The 20,113-nt window shown below is 34.6% G+C and overlaps 1 protein-coding gene across 15 annotated transcripts in view; it reads right to left on the bottom strand.

Moving 5' to 3' along the window:
* TAOK3 (TAO kinase 3) overlaps positions 1 to 20,113 on the bottom strand; it is a 189,078-nt gene that overhangs the window by 66,028 nt on the left and 102,937 nt on the right. For 14 of the 15 annotated variants that reach the window (XM_070769581.1, XM_019977786.2, XM_070769582.1 and 11 more), the window contains 7 exons: positions 19,071 to 19,288; positions 10,234 to 10,305; positions 9,536 to 9,637; positions 6,335 to 6,380; positions 4,732 to 4,828; positions 2,165 to 2,278; positions 733 to 824 (listed from right to left, as the gene is read on the bottom strand). In XM_070769581.1, the coding sequence (XP_070625682.1) occupies positions 733 to 824; positions 2,165 to 2,278; positions 4,732 to 4,828; positions 6,335 to 6,380; positions 9,536 to 9,637; positions 10,234 to 10,305; positions 19,071 to 19,190 (643 nt within the window). In that variant the 5' untranslated portion in view covers positions 19,191 to 19,288. Of the gene's footprint in view, positions 1 to 732; positions 825 to 2,164; positions 2,279 to 2,750; positions 2,878 to 4,731; positions 4,829 to 6,334; positions 6,381 to 9,535; positions 9,638 to 10,233; positions 10,306 to 19,070; positions 19,289 to 20,113 lie in introns of those variants that run through there. The other variant, XM_019977789.2, reaches the window with a different exon arrangement.

Genomic DNA, 20,113 nt, shown 5'->3' with positions numbered 1-20,113 from the left:
AGGGGACGAGAGGATGAGACGGTTAGATGGCATCACCGACTCAATGGACGTGCGTTTGGGTAAACTCTGGGAGTTGGTGATGGACAGGGAGGCCTGACGGGCTGTGGTTCATGGGGTTGCAAAGAGTTGGACACAACTGAGCAACTGAACAGAATTGAACTGAATTTTTAAATTTTTTGTGTTTTATATAGCTTTATATTTTAGAGCATTGGGTTGGCCAAAAAGTTAGTTTGGGTTTTTCCGTAAGATCTTATTGCTGGAGATATTCCCTAATATGAAGTTTTATCTGGAACTGCTCTCTATGTAGGTGAGTTTTTAAGAGTCTGATTTGATAAGCCTGTTGTTACTTTCCCAGAGTTCCCTTATATAAGCTGAAATGTAAATTAAGTAATGGATATTACCATGAAGGAAGAACATATGTCATCATTTGTGGTATGCAGAATGGATATTTTTCAAATATTAATACCAACTATTGTATATTTTTACACTGGTTAGCTGCCATATCTGCTCTAACTCTTTTACTTAAAACAATAACATGAAAATATAGCAGAGAGAAAAAGCAATCTTATGAGGTTATTATAACAAAGCATAGAAAAAATATACTAAACTCACACCACCTAGCACATATGTACCAGAAACTCATTAAATATTTAATAATAGCTGGATAAGTGAATTTGTAATTGTAATAAGGAGTGATTCTCAAAAGTACAATGAAAACAGCTCTTTGCTCACCCATTTCAATGCAGGTGATCCCAAGTGACCAAATATCAACTTTCCCATCATACTGTCCTTCATCCATAGCTAAGATCACCTCTGGAGCCATCCTGCCAAATATAATTCACAAAACTCAAGTTGCAAATTAAAAATAAAATTCACTTACTATATCCATATAAATAGCTGTTCTTGAGCATATTCTAAAGTTTTATCTGATAAAGTTATCATTTCTTTTTTTTCTTTTTTCTTTTTCTTTTATTTTCTTTTATTTTATTTTTAAACTTTACATAATTGTATTAGTTTTGCCAAATATCAAAATGAATCCGCCACAGGTATACATGTGTTCCCCATCCTGAACCCTCCTCCCTCCTCCCTCCCCATACCATTTCTTTACACAAATAATTTGAAAAAACACTATTGAAAATACAAAAATATACCCAGTGATTTACATGAAACAATACATCATTTTCAACAGGGCTTTTACTATTCTTTGATCTTGGCTAAGTTACTTAACCTTTCTTTGTATCAGTTTCCTCATCTGTAATATGCAGACAATTTTATTAGCTACCTCAGAGATATTTGTAAAGGATTAATATGTATGAAACACTTAAACTACTTTAAACAATATGAAAAATATTTCATGCAATTACATAAAGCAATATATAATCAGATATTTCCAAGATGTTATAAGTTAAAAAACAAATAAACTGGATATAGTAATGGATATTATTTTGTTTGTCCATAATGGATTTTCATTAGGAGGGTAAGGGTTATATAGATTAAGATGATCTATTCTCTATTAGTGTGTGTAGGTAGTTGCATAGTATATGTTATTTGATGATGGTGGGAAAAATTTCAAATAGTAACTGATTTTTTTTTAGTAGGCAAGTTAAGTTTCCAGGGGTGTAAGTCATTCCCCAAGGTACAGTGAAATTCCAATGTATCTATGAAATAAAGCAAAGGTGTCTTGAATAGAGTGAGATGAAACTTTAAGTCAGAATGACAAGTGAGATAAAGTATCAGAGAATTCAACAGAAATAACATGGATTTCTTTCATTGAAAGGTAAAATTTATGCTCATTGGCTAGAAAAGGCTAAAGAAATTAACTTGCTCTTGCCTAGGGACTCTGCCTGAAGAGAAAAGTTCAAAAGAAACTTCAAATGAAATATAAAACCTGAGCTTGGTCAGTGAGTTGATAATCCTACTCAGTTTACACACAGTGACATCAATCTTATTTGAACAATTTAAAGTCACTGGAACTTTTATACTCAGTCTAAGTATTTCTTTTTTGCTAGTGAAGTTTCTATCCTTCCTAATGAAATCTCATTTGAGGCACATGGTGAGGCAGTGTTAAAAAAAAAAACAAAAACAAACAAAACCAGTGCTATGAGCCCATCTTGGTTACACACACATACTGTAAAACTATGTTGTGTTTTCTAATTCCACATACCAGTAAGGTGTGCCCACGAAGGAGTTGGCAGGAGAAGCCATTGAGGCAGATCCAAAATCTGCTAGTTTCACCTGACCTGGCTCTGTTAGAAGAATGTTTCCTGCTTTAATATCCCTATAGGAAAAAATAAGAGGGTTAGAAAATTACTTTTCAATTTTGATTATGGAATAGGTCAGAGCATGCAATTAATAAGACAAAAAATTTATTAAAAAAAAAAAAAAAACTTGCTCAGATAGCCAGAAGGGGATTTAGTAATTACTGCAAGTTATAAAGGGGACCAAATTCCTTGGTGTACTTACTGGTAGGTCATAGTAATTATTAAAAGATACAGCTTCCTTCAGAGGCGAGGAATGAAATGAGAAAAGAGGCAGACATGGCAGACGAGGTAACCTACTCAGTTCCTACACTTACAAAAGCATATGAGTTGCTAAATTCAGTCATCAACAGTATTCTTCATGCTGGGAAAACTGGTGCCATTTGTAACACTTTTTTTCTTTTCTAAATTTCATGACATTTTTTGAGTCTAAACAAACCTTTAATGACTCTGAATTGACTACCTACCAATAAACCTCAACTACAGACATACCTTTTCTTTCTTGCCTGTGACCCTTTCTCTCTGCCTTTAATTGTAACTGCAACTCTAAGGCATTTGAGGGTACATGTTATAGAGAAGGTGTTATTTTAAAAATAACACTGTACAGTAAAAAGAAGACCCTGAAAGATCAAAACAAACAAGGATTAGGGGTTAGGAAATTGCATTTCTATTGTATTATTACATCTCAACTAGTTACTATTAAAGCTATTAGAAGTTTTATGCAACAAAAAGTTAAAAAAACATGATTTTAAAAAATTCAATCTCAAGTGGTTACTACTAAAGCTATTAGAAATTCTATGTGGCAAAAATTTTTAAAAATATGATTTAAAAAATTCAATCTTTAGTATGAAAATTTGGAATGAGAAGATGTGGATGTACTCTTTATTATTTTTAAAAAAGGCATGAGGTGTAATGAGTACTAGGAACTAAGAATTATACATTGATGGGCAATGGAAAGATAAAGCAGAGGGAATGAGGAAAACTTATGTCAAGTTGAAAATAAAAGGTTCAAATGCTCCCAAAATAACTTTTCCAAAAATCTTCCCTTGAAAATTCAGTTTCTTTCCTCATGATGACATTAGGCATTGGCAGAGAGAACTAAAAAAAAAAGAAGCATTATTTAATTCTCATACAACAGAAAAATATCTTTTCTCTAACACTGACTTACTTGCCTTTTAAATCAAAACAATAAGAATCTGAATTTATTTTTAACTAAAGAGCATTCTTTAAAAGTTTTTTTGTCTTTTCAATTCCCTTTACATATTAAAAGATAAAGTGTAATATAGAACAAAACATTAATGTGTAAATTAAGGTAACAAAGGCACAAAAAACTGAACTGTGACTTTTATAAACAGAAACAAGCAAAACTGTCAGAAACAAGTTGACATTCAGTAATGGCACCTTATATACATTCATTTTAAAGTTGTCAAATCTTCAGAAATTATAGTTAAATTAATTTTGTCAATATTTATTAGCCATGGCTAGGGTCATCCTTCATCCTTATAAATAAGCCAGACTCATGGCAGGAATTTCGGTCTGTCTGTCTTGAGGGAGTTCTGTTTTGAAGTATGTACCAGTAACTGACAATGGCTACTCTAGGGGCATGAGAAAAGAAGCAAAAGGAGAACCTATGACTTAATAGTTTCATTTCTTCCTGGTAAATGTAAATTTTTTTCTTATGACTTTAAGCCATCTCAGATCCTTTATGCCTACCTCATATACCACTACTTGGCCACTATTCATTAAAGTAACAGTACTAGAAGTTCTTTACTGAGATAAGGAAAAACTGGTAATGACATCTTTGTTTAGAAATTAGTGCTGGGAAGTAGGTTGGAAAGAAGAGAGTGGGGCTGTGACAAAAAAAAAAAAATGTAACTTAAGAGGGAAGCCTTGTGTTAGGCATTAGAAAATCTGAGTTTCAATCTTTATTACATAAATGCTAGGAAACTATGGGCTAATTATTTAAATTGCTCTAAGTCTCAGTTTCATTATCTGCTAAAATGAAGATGATAATACCTTCCTATATATCTATATGGACTAAAGAAATGCAAAAAATTTTAAATTGATAGAATAGCATATATTCACATGAGACTGACTTGTTATTGGCAACAGGAAAAGAAGAACTCAGCTAGGAAATAAACATATGCAAGGAAAGCTAATTTTCTTTTCTTTTTTTTATTGACACAGTATCAAAAGGTTGCTGGGCTCTTCAAATTTCGCTGCAGCATTAAGCCTGAAGAACAGTCACCTAGAGAACAGGGATGATATAAGTCTTTATGGATATATGGGAGAGACGAAGAGTTAGGAGCTAAATTCTGGCAACTTTACTCTTTACATTCAGAAGAGCAGCAACCTGTTTGCTTCCCATAAATCCTCAGGCACCCTAAAAATTTGAGCATGCACTAGTTTTCAAGGTTCCTTGAACAGACAGTCCTGTAACTGAAATGAAAATGTAACTGGTCTCTAATCTTACCTATGAATCAATGCATGAGAATGCAGGTAGGCTAGCCCCTGCAAGGCACCGTGAGTAATGGCAGCGATCTCCATTTCCTGAAGTGGTTTCTTATGAACTGAGGAAGGAAAAAAAAAAAGCCCAGTGGATGATCAGTTTCATTCCTATTTTTATTATCTTATATAGCAATACCAGATTGAATTATGTACTTTCTTAAATGACAATTTGGAAACACATTCACTTAAATACATAGAATATATATTTCCTATAGAATAGCAATAAATAATCAGATAACAGAAAACTCAAGCATAAAAACAAACTCCTTCAAAATAAAACAAAGCCTGATAGTCACTGTGCCTCTGTGCTGTGCTGTGCTGTGCTCAGTTGTGTCTGATTCTTTGCGACCTTATGGACTATAGCCCTCCAGGCTCCTCTATTCATGGGATTCTCCAGGCAAGAATACTGGAGTGGGTTGCCATTTCTGTCTCCAGATATTCACTGTGAGTAACTGTTAATTTGCTTGTCAGTTGCAAGTCAAAACCACACTGATTCCAATGTGTGGAATTTGGCCAGGTCCAAATTTACCAGTCCCGCTGACACTTTAAATGCCTAGAGTGTTTTCAGTTCAGTTCAGTTCCTCAGTCCTGTCCAACTTTCTGCAACCCCATGGACTGCAGCATGCCAGGCTTCCCTGTCCATCACCAACTCCTGGAGCTTGCTCAAACTCCATCCAGTTTGTGATGGAGTTGTCCATCCAGTCGGTGATGCCATCCAACCATCTCATCCTCTGTCATCCCCTTCTCCTCCCGCCTTCCGTCTTTCCTAGCATCAGGGTCTTTTCTTCGCATCAGGTGGCCAAAGGATTGGCATTCCAGCTTCAGCATCAGTCTTTCCATTGAATATTCAGGACTGATTTCCTTTAGGATGGACTGGTTGGATCTCCTTGCAGTCCAAGTAACTCTCAAGAGTCTTCTCCAACACCACAGTTCAAAAGCATCGATTCTTTGGCATTCAGCCTTCTTTATGATCCAACTCTCACATCCATACATGAGTACTAGAGTGTTTTAGATTGCATTATTTTCCCCTGTCACAAGCCACCTATAAGTACTCCTTCTAACTACAAGTTTTCATTATTGGTGAAAGCAGCTAATAAGCAATTTCTATTCAGAGATCAAGGATAATATAAGAAAGTCTTTTTTAAAAATGTAAAAATTTAACATAGTCTCTGGTTATAACAGTGTCCTGCATAGGAGAACTAGGTCAGTCAAAAGATGTGATAGGGTTAAATATCAATATAATTTGATACAATCTGCCTATATTTCAAAAATACACATGAATTTGATGTTTCTGACTACACATACTACATGACATTACCCAAATATTTTAGTAGTATCTGCCGTGGATGGCCATGAACTAAAATACTGAGAGGGCTGCTAATCATTAATCATTACACAGATATTATCAGTGACAGTGCAGAGATGGAGTCTGCATGGCTTATCCACGTAACCCTTAAGTCTAAGTGGCATTAGCCATTTAGTTTGCCCAAGGGGTGCTTTAGTATAGGAGCAGATAACATTCTGGTCAAGGTAAAAAGGAAAGAAGGGGAAAGTGCTTTTATCCTTACCTTCTAACAAATCAGAGGCTGAGCCTAAGCAATATTCCATCACCAACTGTAACAGATTGAAATAATAACCAGAAAAATTATTCTTATTAACCTAAGAATAAGAAATTGCTAATACCAATCAACTAACCAAGAATTAAGAATACTAAGAGAATAAATACTCTGATATACCTGAACCTGGATTAAATCTTGGTCATCTGGCACTAGTAATTGATTTTTATAACTTTTATCATCTGCTTTTGCTATTTTCTATTTGAAATTGGAATTGGTCTAAGACAATATGGGGATTGTACTCAAGGATTTAAGGTGGTTAGGTTACAGTATAACTTTAAATTTTGTAACTTTAAAAAAAAGTGGTAACCAAATAGTGACCCAGTAAAATCTACACTAGGAATTACTAACTAGAATAAGTCAAAAGCTATAAATTCTCTACTTTCACATTTTAAAAAATTCTAAACAAGAAAATACTAGAACCTCAATCTAAAAATGTAGGCTTCTATGCGTCATTACATTAGCTTGAATTCCCAAGAGAGATGGGATGTTCAATGTATGTCTTAAAATATTTCTAGAATATTATTAAAATTAAAATAATATATTGTTTTGGGATTTGCAACCTTGGAAGACTTTTGAAAAGCAAAAATGAGAAAACTCTTTACTCTCATCTTAGATTATTTTATGCATCCCAGACTACTGCTGATTTGTAGCCAAGGTCAGAAGTGGAGTGTTCAATGACCAATCTACACACACATACACAAGCATGCACACTCCTACAAATTATTATTTCTTAAAAACATAATATGTTTATTATGAAATACAAATTTCCTATAATCACATAGACACAACTACTAATAACATATTAATTCCTTTCATTTAAAAAAGTATATGTGAAAACACTTGTGTATTATTTACCCTGCATTACTGGAGTATTTTAGAAGGATATGAGATATAATATTATATATTATATTATAATTATATGTCATAATATAATAAATAATTGTACATAATATAACAATATAATATATATCTCATATTCTTAATTATTCTAGTAGCAAGGCACACAATACATATTATATATCATACATATATTATATATAATAATATACATATAAATTTATATTATTAAATTTATTATATATTTATAGGTGTAATTAAATATATATTATATGAAAAAGATTGTATTTCTAGAATACTCTAAAAAGTATGAGAAATTTAGAAGCTTAAAGTTTAGAAACTTTATTATAGCTTTCTGCTTTATATTAAAAGTAAGGAGATTCAGAAATATTAATTTTATATCTTATTGTGAAATGAAACAGTCCACATAAGTGAATATTATAATGAACATTAGCCTTTTATGGGCTTCCCTGGTGGCTCAGCTGGGAAAGAATCTGCCTGCAATGCAGGAGACCTAGGTTCAATCCCTGGGTTGGGAAGATTCCCTGGTGAAGGGAATGGCTGCCCACTCCAGTATTCTGGCCTGGAGAATTCCATGGACAGTGTAGTCCATGGGGTCACAAAGAGTTGGACATGACTGAGTGATTTTCACTTTCAACCTTTTATGTGTACTATTTTTCTTTTTTATTCTGCATTATTAAGGTATAATTGACAAACACTATTGTCTTCTTAGTTTTGATGGAAACATTTCTCATCTGTATTACTTACTTTTCTAAGTTATTTTTAATTAAAAAATTTTTTTAAATTTTTTATTTTTTCAGTGGAGTTGTACAGCTTGCGAGATCTTCATTCCCAAACCAGGGATGGAACCTAGGCCCTCTGCAGTGAAAGCATGGAATTCTAACCACTGCATCACCAGGGAATTCCCTCTACTTTCTTAAATTGTGTAAACTAATATGCGCATGTAACTTCCATAAACTGAGTATAAGGAAAATGAACATAGAATTTTAAAAATGAATGGAGTAAATGTTTATAGTTATGCTTCTATTTTTTAAATTACATGTTAACTCTGTATTTCTGTCCCAAATATTCTTTTTCCAATTACTACAGAGCACAAGGGCACCTGAGCATGGCTAGATGTTTGACCCTGACATTTAACAGCTCTGGTTGTTCTGCTTTTAAATTATTAGGTCTGCTCTCTAAATTCCCTAACTTCTTCCTTAAGATCAAATTAGTTGTGCCTATTTGTATGCATGTCTCTGGCAGCTTAGTTCTATGAGGTTCCTTCTAATTAGCCTAACAAATTCTTATAGACAGAGACTAAGTAACCAAACTTATTAGCACTCTATGTAATCAAAGAGTAAATAGGCTTCAAATAAGAGCTCAGAGAATTTTCTGAAGTTCTGAAACATATGAGATTTAGCACTTGATTTTGTAACATTTACTCTGCCTGCTCAAAATCCCTTTCTTGACTCCTTTAAGATAGCTGAGATTGCCAGAGAACGGATTTCCACATAATGAGATACTCCTCTTAATTTCTTCTACTCAGGATAGACGCAGTGGCTCTACATATCTTAAGAACTGCTTGAGCAGAAAGGTTTTATGTTTAACCTTTGCTAGTCTATCTGAGAACAAAAATTCCATTCCCTAGCTGGAGATCATGTATAGGAAAGCACTTGTACAGTGGTGAGTATTCAGTAAATGATACTGATATTGAATACTTTAAACTGGAATGTGCAATCCCATAAAATACAAAGTATAGCATTTTCTGGTTCTATACAATGTCTAATGTGTCAGATTAAAATCAGAAGCAAAATCATGTAAAAATAAAAACATACCAAGAGGACAGAGTGGAACAAAAGATTGTTTCATTTAATCATAACCTAGCAAAAAAAATCCAGCAAAAAACCTTAGACAGTGATAGTAATATCAAGCACAATTCCGAATTTGTGGGGAACTGGAGTAGGGGATGAGAAATGACAAAGATAAAAACTGTAGGATGAGAATAAAAGGCCTTTCTCCTTACTTTTGCAAATAAATCATTATAAAATGATGTTATTAACTTTCCACTATCTTTTCATTGAATGTTTAACAATAAATTTCCTATAGACTCTTAGATGTCATATTTAAACTTAAGAATGTATACCATATGACACACACTGGAGTAACAAATATTAAATACTGAAAACGAAAATCAAATGGGACAGAAATGGGCTGATAATTTTATAAACCAAAGACGTAATAGAAAAAAAAGGAAAACACAAAAAATTTTATAGGAAAAGATTAAAAGATAATAGAGGTCCTTTGACTTACCCAAGCAGTGTGCTCTTTCAAGTAACAACCTTTGTATTCAATGGTATTAGGATGTCTCAATTGTTGTAAAAATTTGACCTCCTTAAGAATATCTTGCCATTTCTATTGAAATCAAAAAGAAATATCATGATTTTTTAACAGAAGACAGTGTTTTATTTTCAAGTATACATACATAACATTCTTTTCATTATTTTAAGTGGATAAAGAAAATGCTTAATACATGAAGAAGCTATTTAAACTTGTGTTACTTCTTGTTTTAGTACACGTAAATTAAATCAATCACCAAATATATTATAACAAATCCATTATACTAATCCTGTGGCTTCACAAGTGGTGCTAGTGGTAAAGGACCTGCCTGCCACTGCAGGAGATGTAAGAGACGTGGTTTGATCCCTGGGTCGGGAAGATCCCCTGGAGAAGGAAATGGCAACCCGCTTCAGCGTTCTTGCCTGGAGAATCCCATGTACAGAGGAGCCTGGAGGACTACAGTCCATGGGGTCGCAAAGAGACATGACTAAAGTGACTGAGCATACTAAATTCATATTTTATTCCACAAAAGAGTTGACTGAGGTAGAATATTAGTAAATGTTTATTAAATTATACATAAGGGGAAAAAATGCTCAGGAAACTTTGTTTCTACTGTCACTTTCATACTAACTTGCATATGTCAGTTTAGTGACACAATGTCTTTAACATACCTCATGTGCCTGCTTCCCACTATAGGACATTTTCTTAATTGCCACCACCTCATTGGTGTGAGCATTTGTGGCCTGTGTTAAGAGAATAGAGAAAAAAAGTTAAAAAGAATGAACGGTGTTTCAGCCAGTTTAATTTAAATATTTGACTTGACTTTTATAACATTTCACATTCATTCTCACAGCTTAAAGATGTTGCAACTTTTGACAGCCTAGACAGACCTTTCCAGCCCACTTTAAGGCACAACTTCTCTTTATCCCCTTCTGAATACATGCAAAGGCTATAATGTAAAAATGGATTGTTGTTGTTCAGTTGCTAAGTCATGTTTCATTCTTTGTGACCCCATAAACTGCAGCATGCCAGGTTTCGCTGTCCTTCACTGTCTTCTGGAGTTTGCTCAAACTCATGTGTTGAGTTTGACTCAGTGGTTGAATCAGTGATGCCATCCAACCATCTCATCCTCTGTCGTCCCCTTCTCCTCGTACCCTCAATCTTTCCTAGCATCAGGGTCTTTTCCAAAGAGTCGGCTCTTTGTATCAGGTGGCCAAAGTACTAGAGCATCAGCAACAGTCCTCCTTCCAATGAATACTCAGGGTTGATTTTGGTTTAACAAAACATATCCAGTCAAAAAAAGTCGTATTTCTAAAATATCCTTACAGGCTTCACCATGTAGAACGTCTACCACTGGAGAAACAGTTAATTAAATATGGTAGAGTCATGTAATGAAATAAACATTAAAAGAATGAGGTGATCAGGACTACCCCGGCAGTGGTTAAGACTCCACGCTCTCACTGCAGGGATCATGGGTTCGACCCTGGTCGGGGACCTAAGATGCTGCAGGCAGGGCTGTACAGCCAAAAAAAGAAATGTTAAAAAAAAAAAATGAGGTAATCAATATGTATATGTGATAACAGTAAAAACTAAGATGATCACTGGGCTCTGCATCAGTGTTATACCCTTGATGTTCAATATGATCTTATTTTTGCAAAACTGTAATAATGAGTATATGTGTAGAATAAATTATAAAAGAATTTATACTGAGATACTTATCAGTGATAATCTTGGGATTATTTAATATATTATTATTATAATTATTATTAATAATTATATTATTATGGTTCTTCTTATTATTATCTAATAGAACTTTCTGTGATGATGGAAATGTTCTATATCTACATCTACATAGTAGATGTATATAGTATATAGTAGGATGTCAAATGTGGCTCTTGTGACTGAGGAAGTGGATTTTTAATTTTAATTAACTTAAAATTTAAATAGTGGTTAAAGTATTAAACAGTGAAGCAAAGGATAACATTAAACTTAAGAGGGGCTTTGACTTTCAAAGATACTTATACTTTATAATAAGAAGGTATTATATAAATATATATACATATTTAAGTGTACATGTGTATATTCATTTATAAACGTTGCCTTGTCTCATAATTATCTGTATGTATCTTCTCCATGGGGCTTTCCTGGTGGCTCAGTCGCAAAGAATCTGCCTGTCAATGCAAGAGACGCAGGTTCGATCCCTGGGTCGGGAAGATCCCCTAAAGAAGGAAATGGAAACCCACTCCAGTATTCTTGCCTGGGAAAAATCATGGACAGTGAGAAATCCATGGAAATCCATGAAATCCATGGAAATCTCATGGAGCCTGGCAGGCTACAGACCACAGAGTTTCAAAATGAGTCAGACATGACTGAGTGACTAAAAACAACAATCTTCTCCAAACTGAAAACATAACAGTTCATTGAAAGCACGCATGACAACCAGAAATACCTCAGGTAATAATCTTTCCCTCCAAATTCACTTAAGAAATTAAAAACTAAGTAATTTTCTAAAAATTTTCAGAAAAATATAAACACAAGACATTAAAGATTATCTAATCTTAGCCTTCTTTATTAACAGGGTTCCATATCAATGTCATATCCTTGATGTTAAGTAAGCTGTTTTAGTTCTGTGATATTATTATTGTGGACTAATAAAGCTATAGCAGTGTTTCTGAAGTAAAAGATTGGAATTCACTCTCTGGTAAAACAAGGTCACCGATTTTAAAGAAAAATCCCTAATCAGTTTCTTATGTACAATTAGAAAAGCTCCTCAGATACAGCAATGGTTTCTTTCTAATTAGAAAAAATAATTTCAACAATAAATAATAATGGTATACAAAGAATTTAACCACAGAGTCTTATTCCAAAATGCAGAGAAAATAGAAACTTACTAAATTTTTTTTGTACAAGCACTCAGGTAAAAGTATCCTATTATAAAAACAAGGTCTCCACTAGTTACAGTTTTTAATTGGCAGGACTGTGTAAAGGCATTTTTTAGTATTTTATTCATTTAGAAGGTACAGATTGACTTTTGTTAAAAGCAAAAACCTCTCACATTTTGCTGGTTTTTAAAATGCAATATTAAGACTATGCTTGTGTAACAACAAAGAAAAGTTGGTGTAAATTCAGTAATACAGGTAGAGGGACTGTATCTGTAAAGCAGGTATTTGGGGTATGAATCTATGTACTATGCAGCTTAAGGAGTCTGGGAAAGGCTTAGAAAATGCTAAAACAATGCTGAATTTTAACTTATAGTAGGGGTTTATAACAAACAAATCCTTACACTTTATAGAAAGAAAAAAAAAGGTCCACACAAATGTAATCCAATAGTATTATATAATTGCAATATTATTAAGGTTATTTATTATCAACACTTATTTGGAACAAGAGAAACGAAAAAAGAATCACCTTACAATAAAAATGTATTTCTTCACATTTACAGAGTTACCATCACTTAGAACTTGATATGTATACTTGTTTACAGAACCTATTGGCTAGGCAAAGACTTGAAATTTGAAAAACATTTCCATTTATCTATACATGGGAAATTTTTAATGCATTTTACACTAGTTAAAATTCAGAACTGAAACTTAAAAAAAAAAACCAGAAATCAGTGTTTTAGTACAGAGAAAGGAAACTATCAATGGGATTTCAGCTTTCCAATGCATCATACTGCTTTATGAATCATTCAGTTCAGTCTCTCAGTTGTGTCTGACTCTCCGCAACCCCATGAACCCCAGCACGCCAGGCCTCTCTGTCCATCACTAACTCCCGGAGTCCACCCAAACCCATGTCCATTGTGTCGGTCATGCCATCCAACCATCTCATCCTCTGTCGGCCCCTTCTCTTCCTGCCCTCAATCTTTCCCAGTGTCAGGGTCTTTTCAAATGAGTCAGCCCTTCGCATCAGGTAGCCAAAATATTGGAGTTTCAGCTTCAACATCAGTTCTTCCAATGAATACCCAGGACTGATCTCCTTTAGGATGGACTGGTTGGATCTCCTTGCAGTCCAAGGGACTCTCAAGAGTCTTCTCCAACATCACAGTTCAAAAGCATCAATTCTTCGGCACTCAGCTTTCTTTATAGTCCAACTCTCACATCCATACACAACCACTAGAAAAACCATAGCCTTGACTAGACGGACCTTTTTGACAAAGTAATGTCTCTGCTTTTTAATATGCTGTCTAGATTGGTCATCACTTTCCTTCCAAGAAGTAAGCGTCTTTTAATGTCATGGCTGCAATAACCATCTGCAGTGATTTCGGAGCCCCAAAAAATAAAGTCTGACACTGTTTCCCCATCTGTTTGCCATGAAGTGATGGGACCAGATGCCATGATCTTCGTTTTCTGAATGTTGAGCTTTAAGCCAACTTTTTCACTTTCCTCTTTCACTTTCATCAAGAGGCTTTTTAGTTCCTCTTCACTTTCTGCCATAAGGGTGGTGTCATCTGCATATCTGAGGTTATTGATGTTTCTCCTGGCAATCTTGATTCCAGCTTGTGCTTCATCCAGCCCAGCGTTTCTCATAATGTAGTCTGCATATAAGTTAAATAAGCAGGGTGACAATATACAGCCTTGACGTACTCCTTTTCCTATTTGGAACCAGTCTGTTTGTTGTTCCATGTCCAGTTCTAACTGTTGCTTCCTGACCTGCATACAGGTTTCTCAAGAGGCAGGTCAGGTGGTCTGGTATTCCCATCTCTTTCAGAATTTTCCACAGTTTATTGTGATCCACACAGTCAAAGCCTTTGGTATAGTCAATAAAGCAGAAACAGATATTTTTCTGGAACTCTCTTGCTTTTTCGATGATCCAGTGGATGTTGGCAATTTGATCTCTGGTTCCTCTGCCTTTTCTAAAACCAGCTTGAACATCTGGAAGTTCACGGTTCACGTATTGCTGAAGCCTGGCTTGGAGAATTTTGAGCATTACTTTACTAGCGTGTGAGATGAGTGCAATTGTGCGGTAGTTTGAGCATTCTTTGGCATTGCCTTTCTTTGGGACTGGAATGAAAACTGACCTTTTCCAGTCCTGGGGCCACTGTTGAGTTTTCCAAATTTGCTGACACACTGAGTGTAGCACTTTCACAGCATCATCTTTCAGGATTTGAAATAGCTCAACTGGAACTCCATCACTTCCACTAGCTTTGTTCGTAGTGATGCTTCCTAAGGCCCACCTGATGCTTCCTAAGGCCCACCTGACTTCACATTCCAGGATGTCCGGTTCTAGGAGAGTGTGAGTGATCACAGCTTCATGATTATCTGGGTCGTGAAGATCTTTTTTGTACAGTTCTTCTGTGTATTCTTGCCACCTCTTCTTAATATATTCTGCTTCTGTCAGGTCCATACCATTTCTGTCCTTTGTTGAGCCCATCTTTGCATGAAATATGAATGATTACAACTTCTAAACATTTCAAGTTTTATTCTTGAAACTTATGTTCATTATTATTTCCAATTGTCTCAATGGTCTCAGTAATGTTAAACAAGATCACTGATTCAAAATATATTTATTGTGAACTTACTACATATGTGCTTCTAATATTTTCATAACCATTTCCAGCTACATTTAGACTATTGTCAACTCTTTGCTAGTTTATGGAGAAATATAAGAATTAAAACATAAGTGTTTCCTTTTGCCCTAGTTATTAAGCCTCAACTAAAACTAAAAGGCATTTATACCCAGAAAAACAAAACTAAATGATCTGCTTTAGGTAGATTATGGATGATATACTGAATTCAACAAGGCAACACTAGAACCCTAGAAACTTTATAACTGTCTTTAGTGAATACACTGTCTTTAAGTGAATACAAAAATGAACACATTCTGCCCTTATTTTCCTTTAATACAGAGTTTTTCATTATTTCATTTTTACTGCTACTAAATTCTAAATTACTTATGTAAATCCAAATACACAGAGATATTTCATCAATAGTTTCAATTTTCTCTGAAAATAATATATATTCTTAACTGATTGATTCTATAAGAGCAGTGCCAGCATACTATTCACTTTTAACATATTCCCTGGCATCATTCTGCATAAAAGTTATAAACTATAAAAAGCCTAACAGAATTATAGTGCTGAAGTGTAAAAATTTTGAAAATGTTGGTTGCTAGACTCTGGTCTTTACAGCTTGCTAATATGACTCTGCCACAAGAAAAGTACTAATAAGCAGTGGCAAATTCTCTGAGTTCTTCATAATTCAAGTATTTATTAGGTGTTTAAAATTTGGCAGGTATTGGGCTAAATGTTAGGGATAGAATTGTGAGTAAGTATGCCAAGTACCTCTCTCTCTTCTAGTAGCATAGACAGCAACAAAAATAAAATCATAATTAGTATAGATCCTATGATGGATGATTACAAGAAAACGTTTATGTATTAACTAGAGCAATGAGAATAAGAGGGAATATAGAGCAAACCAGTGAATCCTAAAGGAAATCAACTCTGAATATTCATTGGAGGACTGACGCTGAAGCTGAAGCTCCAATACTTTGGCCACCTGATGGAAAGACCCAACTAACTGGAAAAGACCTTGATGCTGGGAAAGACAGAAGGCAAGAAGAGAAGGGGGTGGCAGAGGATGAGACAGTTAGATAGCATCACTGACTCAATGAACATGAATTTGAGCAAACTCCTGGAGATAGTGGAGGAGAGAGGAGTCTGTCATGCCGCAGCCCATGGGGTCACAAGAGAGTTGGACACGACTTAGTGACTGAAGAACAACAATAGTTCAGATATAGAGGGATCACCTCATAAAGGACCTTAGAGGCTGAATGCAGTAAGGAATTTGAACTTAACCTAAGGACAGAGGAGGAGATCCCCTGAAGACTTTATAGAGAAAAGGTGATGTGATCATATTAACATGTTTCTGCTCCCCAACAACCCTCAAGCTCTCTGTGGTGTTGCCGAAAGACTGGAGAGAGACCAGAATGGATGTACAAATATCAGTTTGGAGGTTACAGCAGTTGTAAGAGATGATAGTCTTCTCGGTTATAATGGTATGAGTGACAAGAGGAAGAATCTATTAATAGGGAGGAGCAACATGGACTGGCACAGGAGAAAATCCATTTTATGCCTATGAGACCACTGTAGATAAAAGGTTAAAGCTTTTTAAAGTTTTATAGTAAAGTATCAGTTAATTTCCCTTTAATCTGTTTTTTTTTTTTTTAATGTGCCTTATGGGTTTATATGGGGCTGCACTATATACTTTTGTATACAGGCAATATATAGTTAATGATTACATTTCAGTATCAAAGCCATCCAGGTATCTTTGTGATTTCTCTAGTCTATCATTATCAACAAATAACAATTTTTTTCAATACATCATGTTACTCAGAACATCTAGCAATTTAAAACTCAAGAATTGCTTATTTCTGGATTTTTCCATTTAGTATTTTTGGACTGAGGGTGACCACTGATAACTGAAACTGTGGATAAGAGGAACTAGTGTACTCTAGCTAATCAGACAGGACTTAGTCCAAAAAGTACTGGGTTTTCTATAGCAAAGTAGGTCTCATTTAACTCCTAACACAAACAGCCTGTTAGTAAGTTTCAAAGCATTCTTGGTTTATTGTATTTATTCTAAAAGAGAACTTTGAGAAGGGTCTGGCTGCTTTTTAAATCTGAAGAGTCAAACAGAGATTGGAACCACTCTCTTTCTTTAACCAAGGGAGATTCTGAGATAATGAATTAGTCATAAAGTAATAGAAGGACAGTAAGAAAGATGACTGGCTGAAGAAAGTATCTCTAAGCAAAACAAACAGGTCACAACCAAATGTATACAGAATACTTCCGTGTTAAAAAGTTCAAAATGAGGCAAAACCAAATTACATTATTAGGGGGTGGAGAAGTAAGTGGGTTATATATAAAGACAAGGAAGTCATTGTAACAAAATTCAGCATAGTGTATTCTTCTAACCAAAAAGGGGCTTTTGGGTGTTGGCAATATTTTATTTCTCAGCATGGCTGGTGGTTACAAAGGGATTTACCTTTTAATTATTCTTTAAATTATATATTAAAATATACGTGTGTATGTGTCATGTACACTCTGTATATATGATATAATTGTAATTTTAAGAATCCTTTTTAAAAATGGTGTCTCAGTGAATGAGAAAGATAGGACTTTGATTGGCCTGTAAATACTACTCTAACCTCAAAGATTAACATGAGTGTATTAACTAGAAAATTAGCACTCTCTTCAGCCCTGGAAGGTAGTACTTAATGATAAAATGTACTTGAGTGGGAGCCAAGTATTAGATGAGGGAAGAGGAGTAGTGGTAGTGCTGAGTATAGACATGAAGGAATGAGAGAGCACTCAGAGAAAACTCGGGCTTAAGATTTGGCTAGAAACAAAAGGATGAGCTCAAGATGCAATTAATATAATCGTGTTTGGAAGGACAACTAAAGATAAGCCCTATCTAGATGGAAGGACATAAAGGACCACTTTAAAAAAAGTCAAATACTATTTAAGAAAAAAAAATGTGATAACAGGTTTGGAAGAGAAATAGGTAGTAAAGTCATACTTAAATATTACTTGCTTTAATGAACTAGTACTCTTAAGGAAGTATGTGTTAATTTGATGATGCAAACTCCTACAGTTATTGAAATAAAGTAGTACATGTTTTATGAAATGAACTTTAGGTGAAGGAGGTATGTTAACACTTAGCTGATCATTTCTCACTCTTCTCATCAGAAGCTAAAGTCTTGGAATTCAAATTGACTCTATGGAGCTAGGCCAAGTATCCCTTAACCTAAGATACTGGGTTAACATGATTGCTACTAAAAATCTGTCAGTCCATCTAAGTGGTTACCCATTTGGCCATCCACCCATCTATCCATCATTTACTGATGTCATTTACATCCTACTACTCAGACATTATACTAGTTACTGGGGATATAGCAATGAACAAGTAGATATAACTCTTGTCCTCATGGAGCTTATTATTTAGTGAGACATAGAGGAATCAAAAAAATTCACACATAATTATACAATTGTAACTGTGACAAATGCAACAAAGTGGGCTAAGCACAGGGGGCTATGAAACCATAAACGAAGTCTTAATTCAGTGATGCAGGGTTGAACAGAAATGGCTTTCTTGTGGATTTAACACCTGAGCTGATATCTGTAGGAAAAACGAGAGTTAGACAGGAATGTAGAATGTAGAATGTAGACAGGAATGTAGAATGTAGAATTCCTGGTAGGAGGAATAGCATATATAAATGCCCTGAGGCAGAAAAGAACATGGCATGTAAGGAAAATGTACAGGGTTCAAATTCAAGCTTATAATGTTTTGGCCTCACTTTGAGAGCAGAGTCATTTGATATAGATACCACTGACTTGAATAAGGCCTAGAATTCTAGGACTGGCTTTTCTGCAAAGACTATTTGCCTGGACTGTAGACATCATTTAATTTGTAGAATAAACATTAAAAACATGTGCATTTTACAAGTAATAGTTGGAATGTATAGAAATCAAACTTTCGTAATTTGATCCAAACAATTTTTAATCACTTACAAAATAAACTGCTCCAAAACTTCCATGTCCGATTTCATGTAAACCAATAAAAAGTTCTTCAGGATCATCTTTATAGAACAGATCAGCAATCTCTGGGTCTCGTGGCACGCCTTTCCGCATGATGACCAATATGTGCAAGCACTTTGCTTTTGAAATCCCAATCAGCTTTCTCTCTCATTGACAAATATTTGAGGGGGGAGGGTGTAAAATTTCAGTACCTGTAGGAAAATAAGGTTTGACATTAGATTATACATTTTGTTTGGTGGCAATTACATATTAAATTCATATTAATTAAATTCATTAATTCATATTAAAAAGCATCTTGGTCTTATAAATTATAATAAAAAGACAGGTAATCCAAAAGAAAAATGGGCAATGGATCTGAGTAGATATTTATCCAAAGACATACAAGTGGCCATTAAGACATAAAAAGATGCTCTACACCATTAGTCATAAGACAAATAAAAACTAAAAACACATGAGACACCATTTTCATACCCACTAGGATGGCTATTATCAAAAAGTCAAATAATAAGTACTGGTAAGGATATGGGAAAATTCAGACCTTCCAAAACTGCTGGTGGAAATGTAAAATGGTACAGTCATCTTGGGAAAAAGATTGGGAGCTCATCAAAAACTTAACATAAGAGTTATCACTTGATCCAGAAATTCTCACTTCTTGGTATATACCAAGGGAAATAAAAACACATGTCCATACAAAAACTTGCATGGATATTGATAGCAGCATTATTCAGCAACAAACCAAAAGTATACTTGGTGAAACAAAATAAGGTGTATCAGTACCATGGAATATTATTCAGGGATAAAAAGAGATGCAGTACTGATACACACCACAACACAGATGAAACATTACACTAAGTGAAGGAAGCTAGTCACAAAACACTATGTATTGTATGATTCTATTTATATAATACATCCATCACAAGTAAATTATATTATAGAGACAGGAAGTAGACTTTTGGTTGCCTAGGGCTAGGAGGTGAAAGAGTTGGGTTGATAGCTAAAGGGTACAGGCTTTCTTT

Source organism: Bos indicus, chromosome 17 (genome assembly GCF_029378745.1).
Source record: "Bos indicus isolate NIAB-ARS_2022 breed Sahiwal x Tharparkar chromosome 17, NIAB-ARS_B.indTharparkar_mat_pri_1.0, whole genome shotgun sequence".
Classification (NCBI taxonomy): Eukaryota; Metazoa; Chordata; class Mammalia; order Artiodactyla; family Bovidae; genus Bos; species Bos indicus.
Note: the sequence above shows the minus strand (reverse complement) of the source record. Positions and strands in the feature narration are given on the sequence as shown.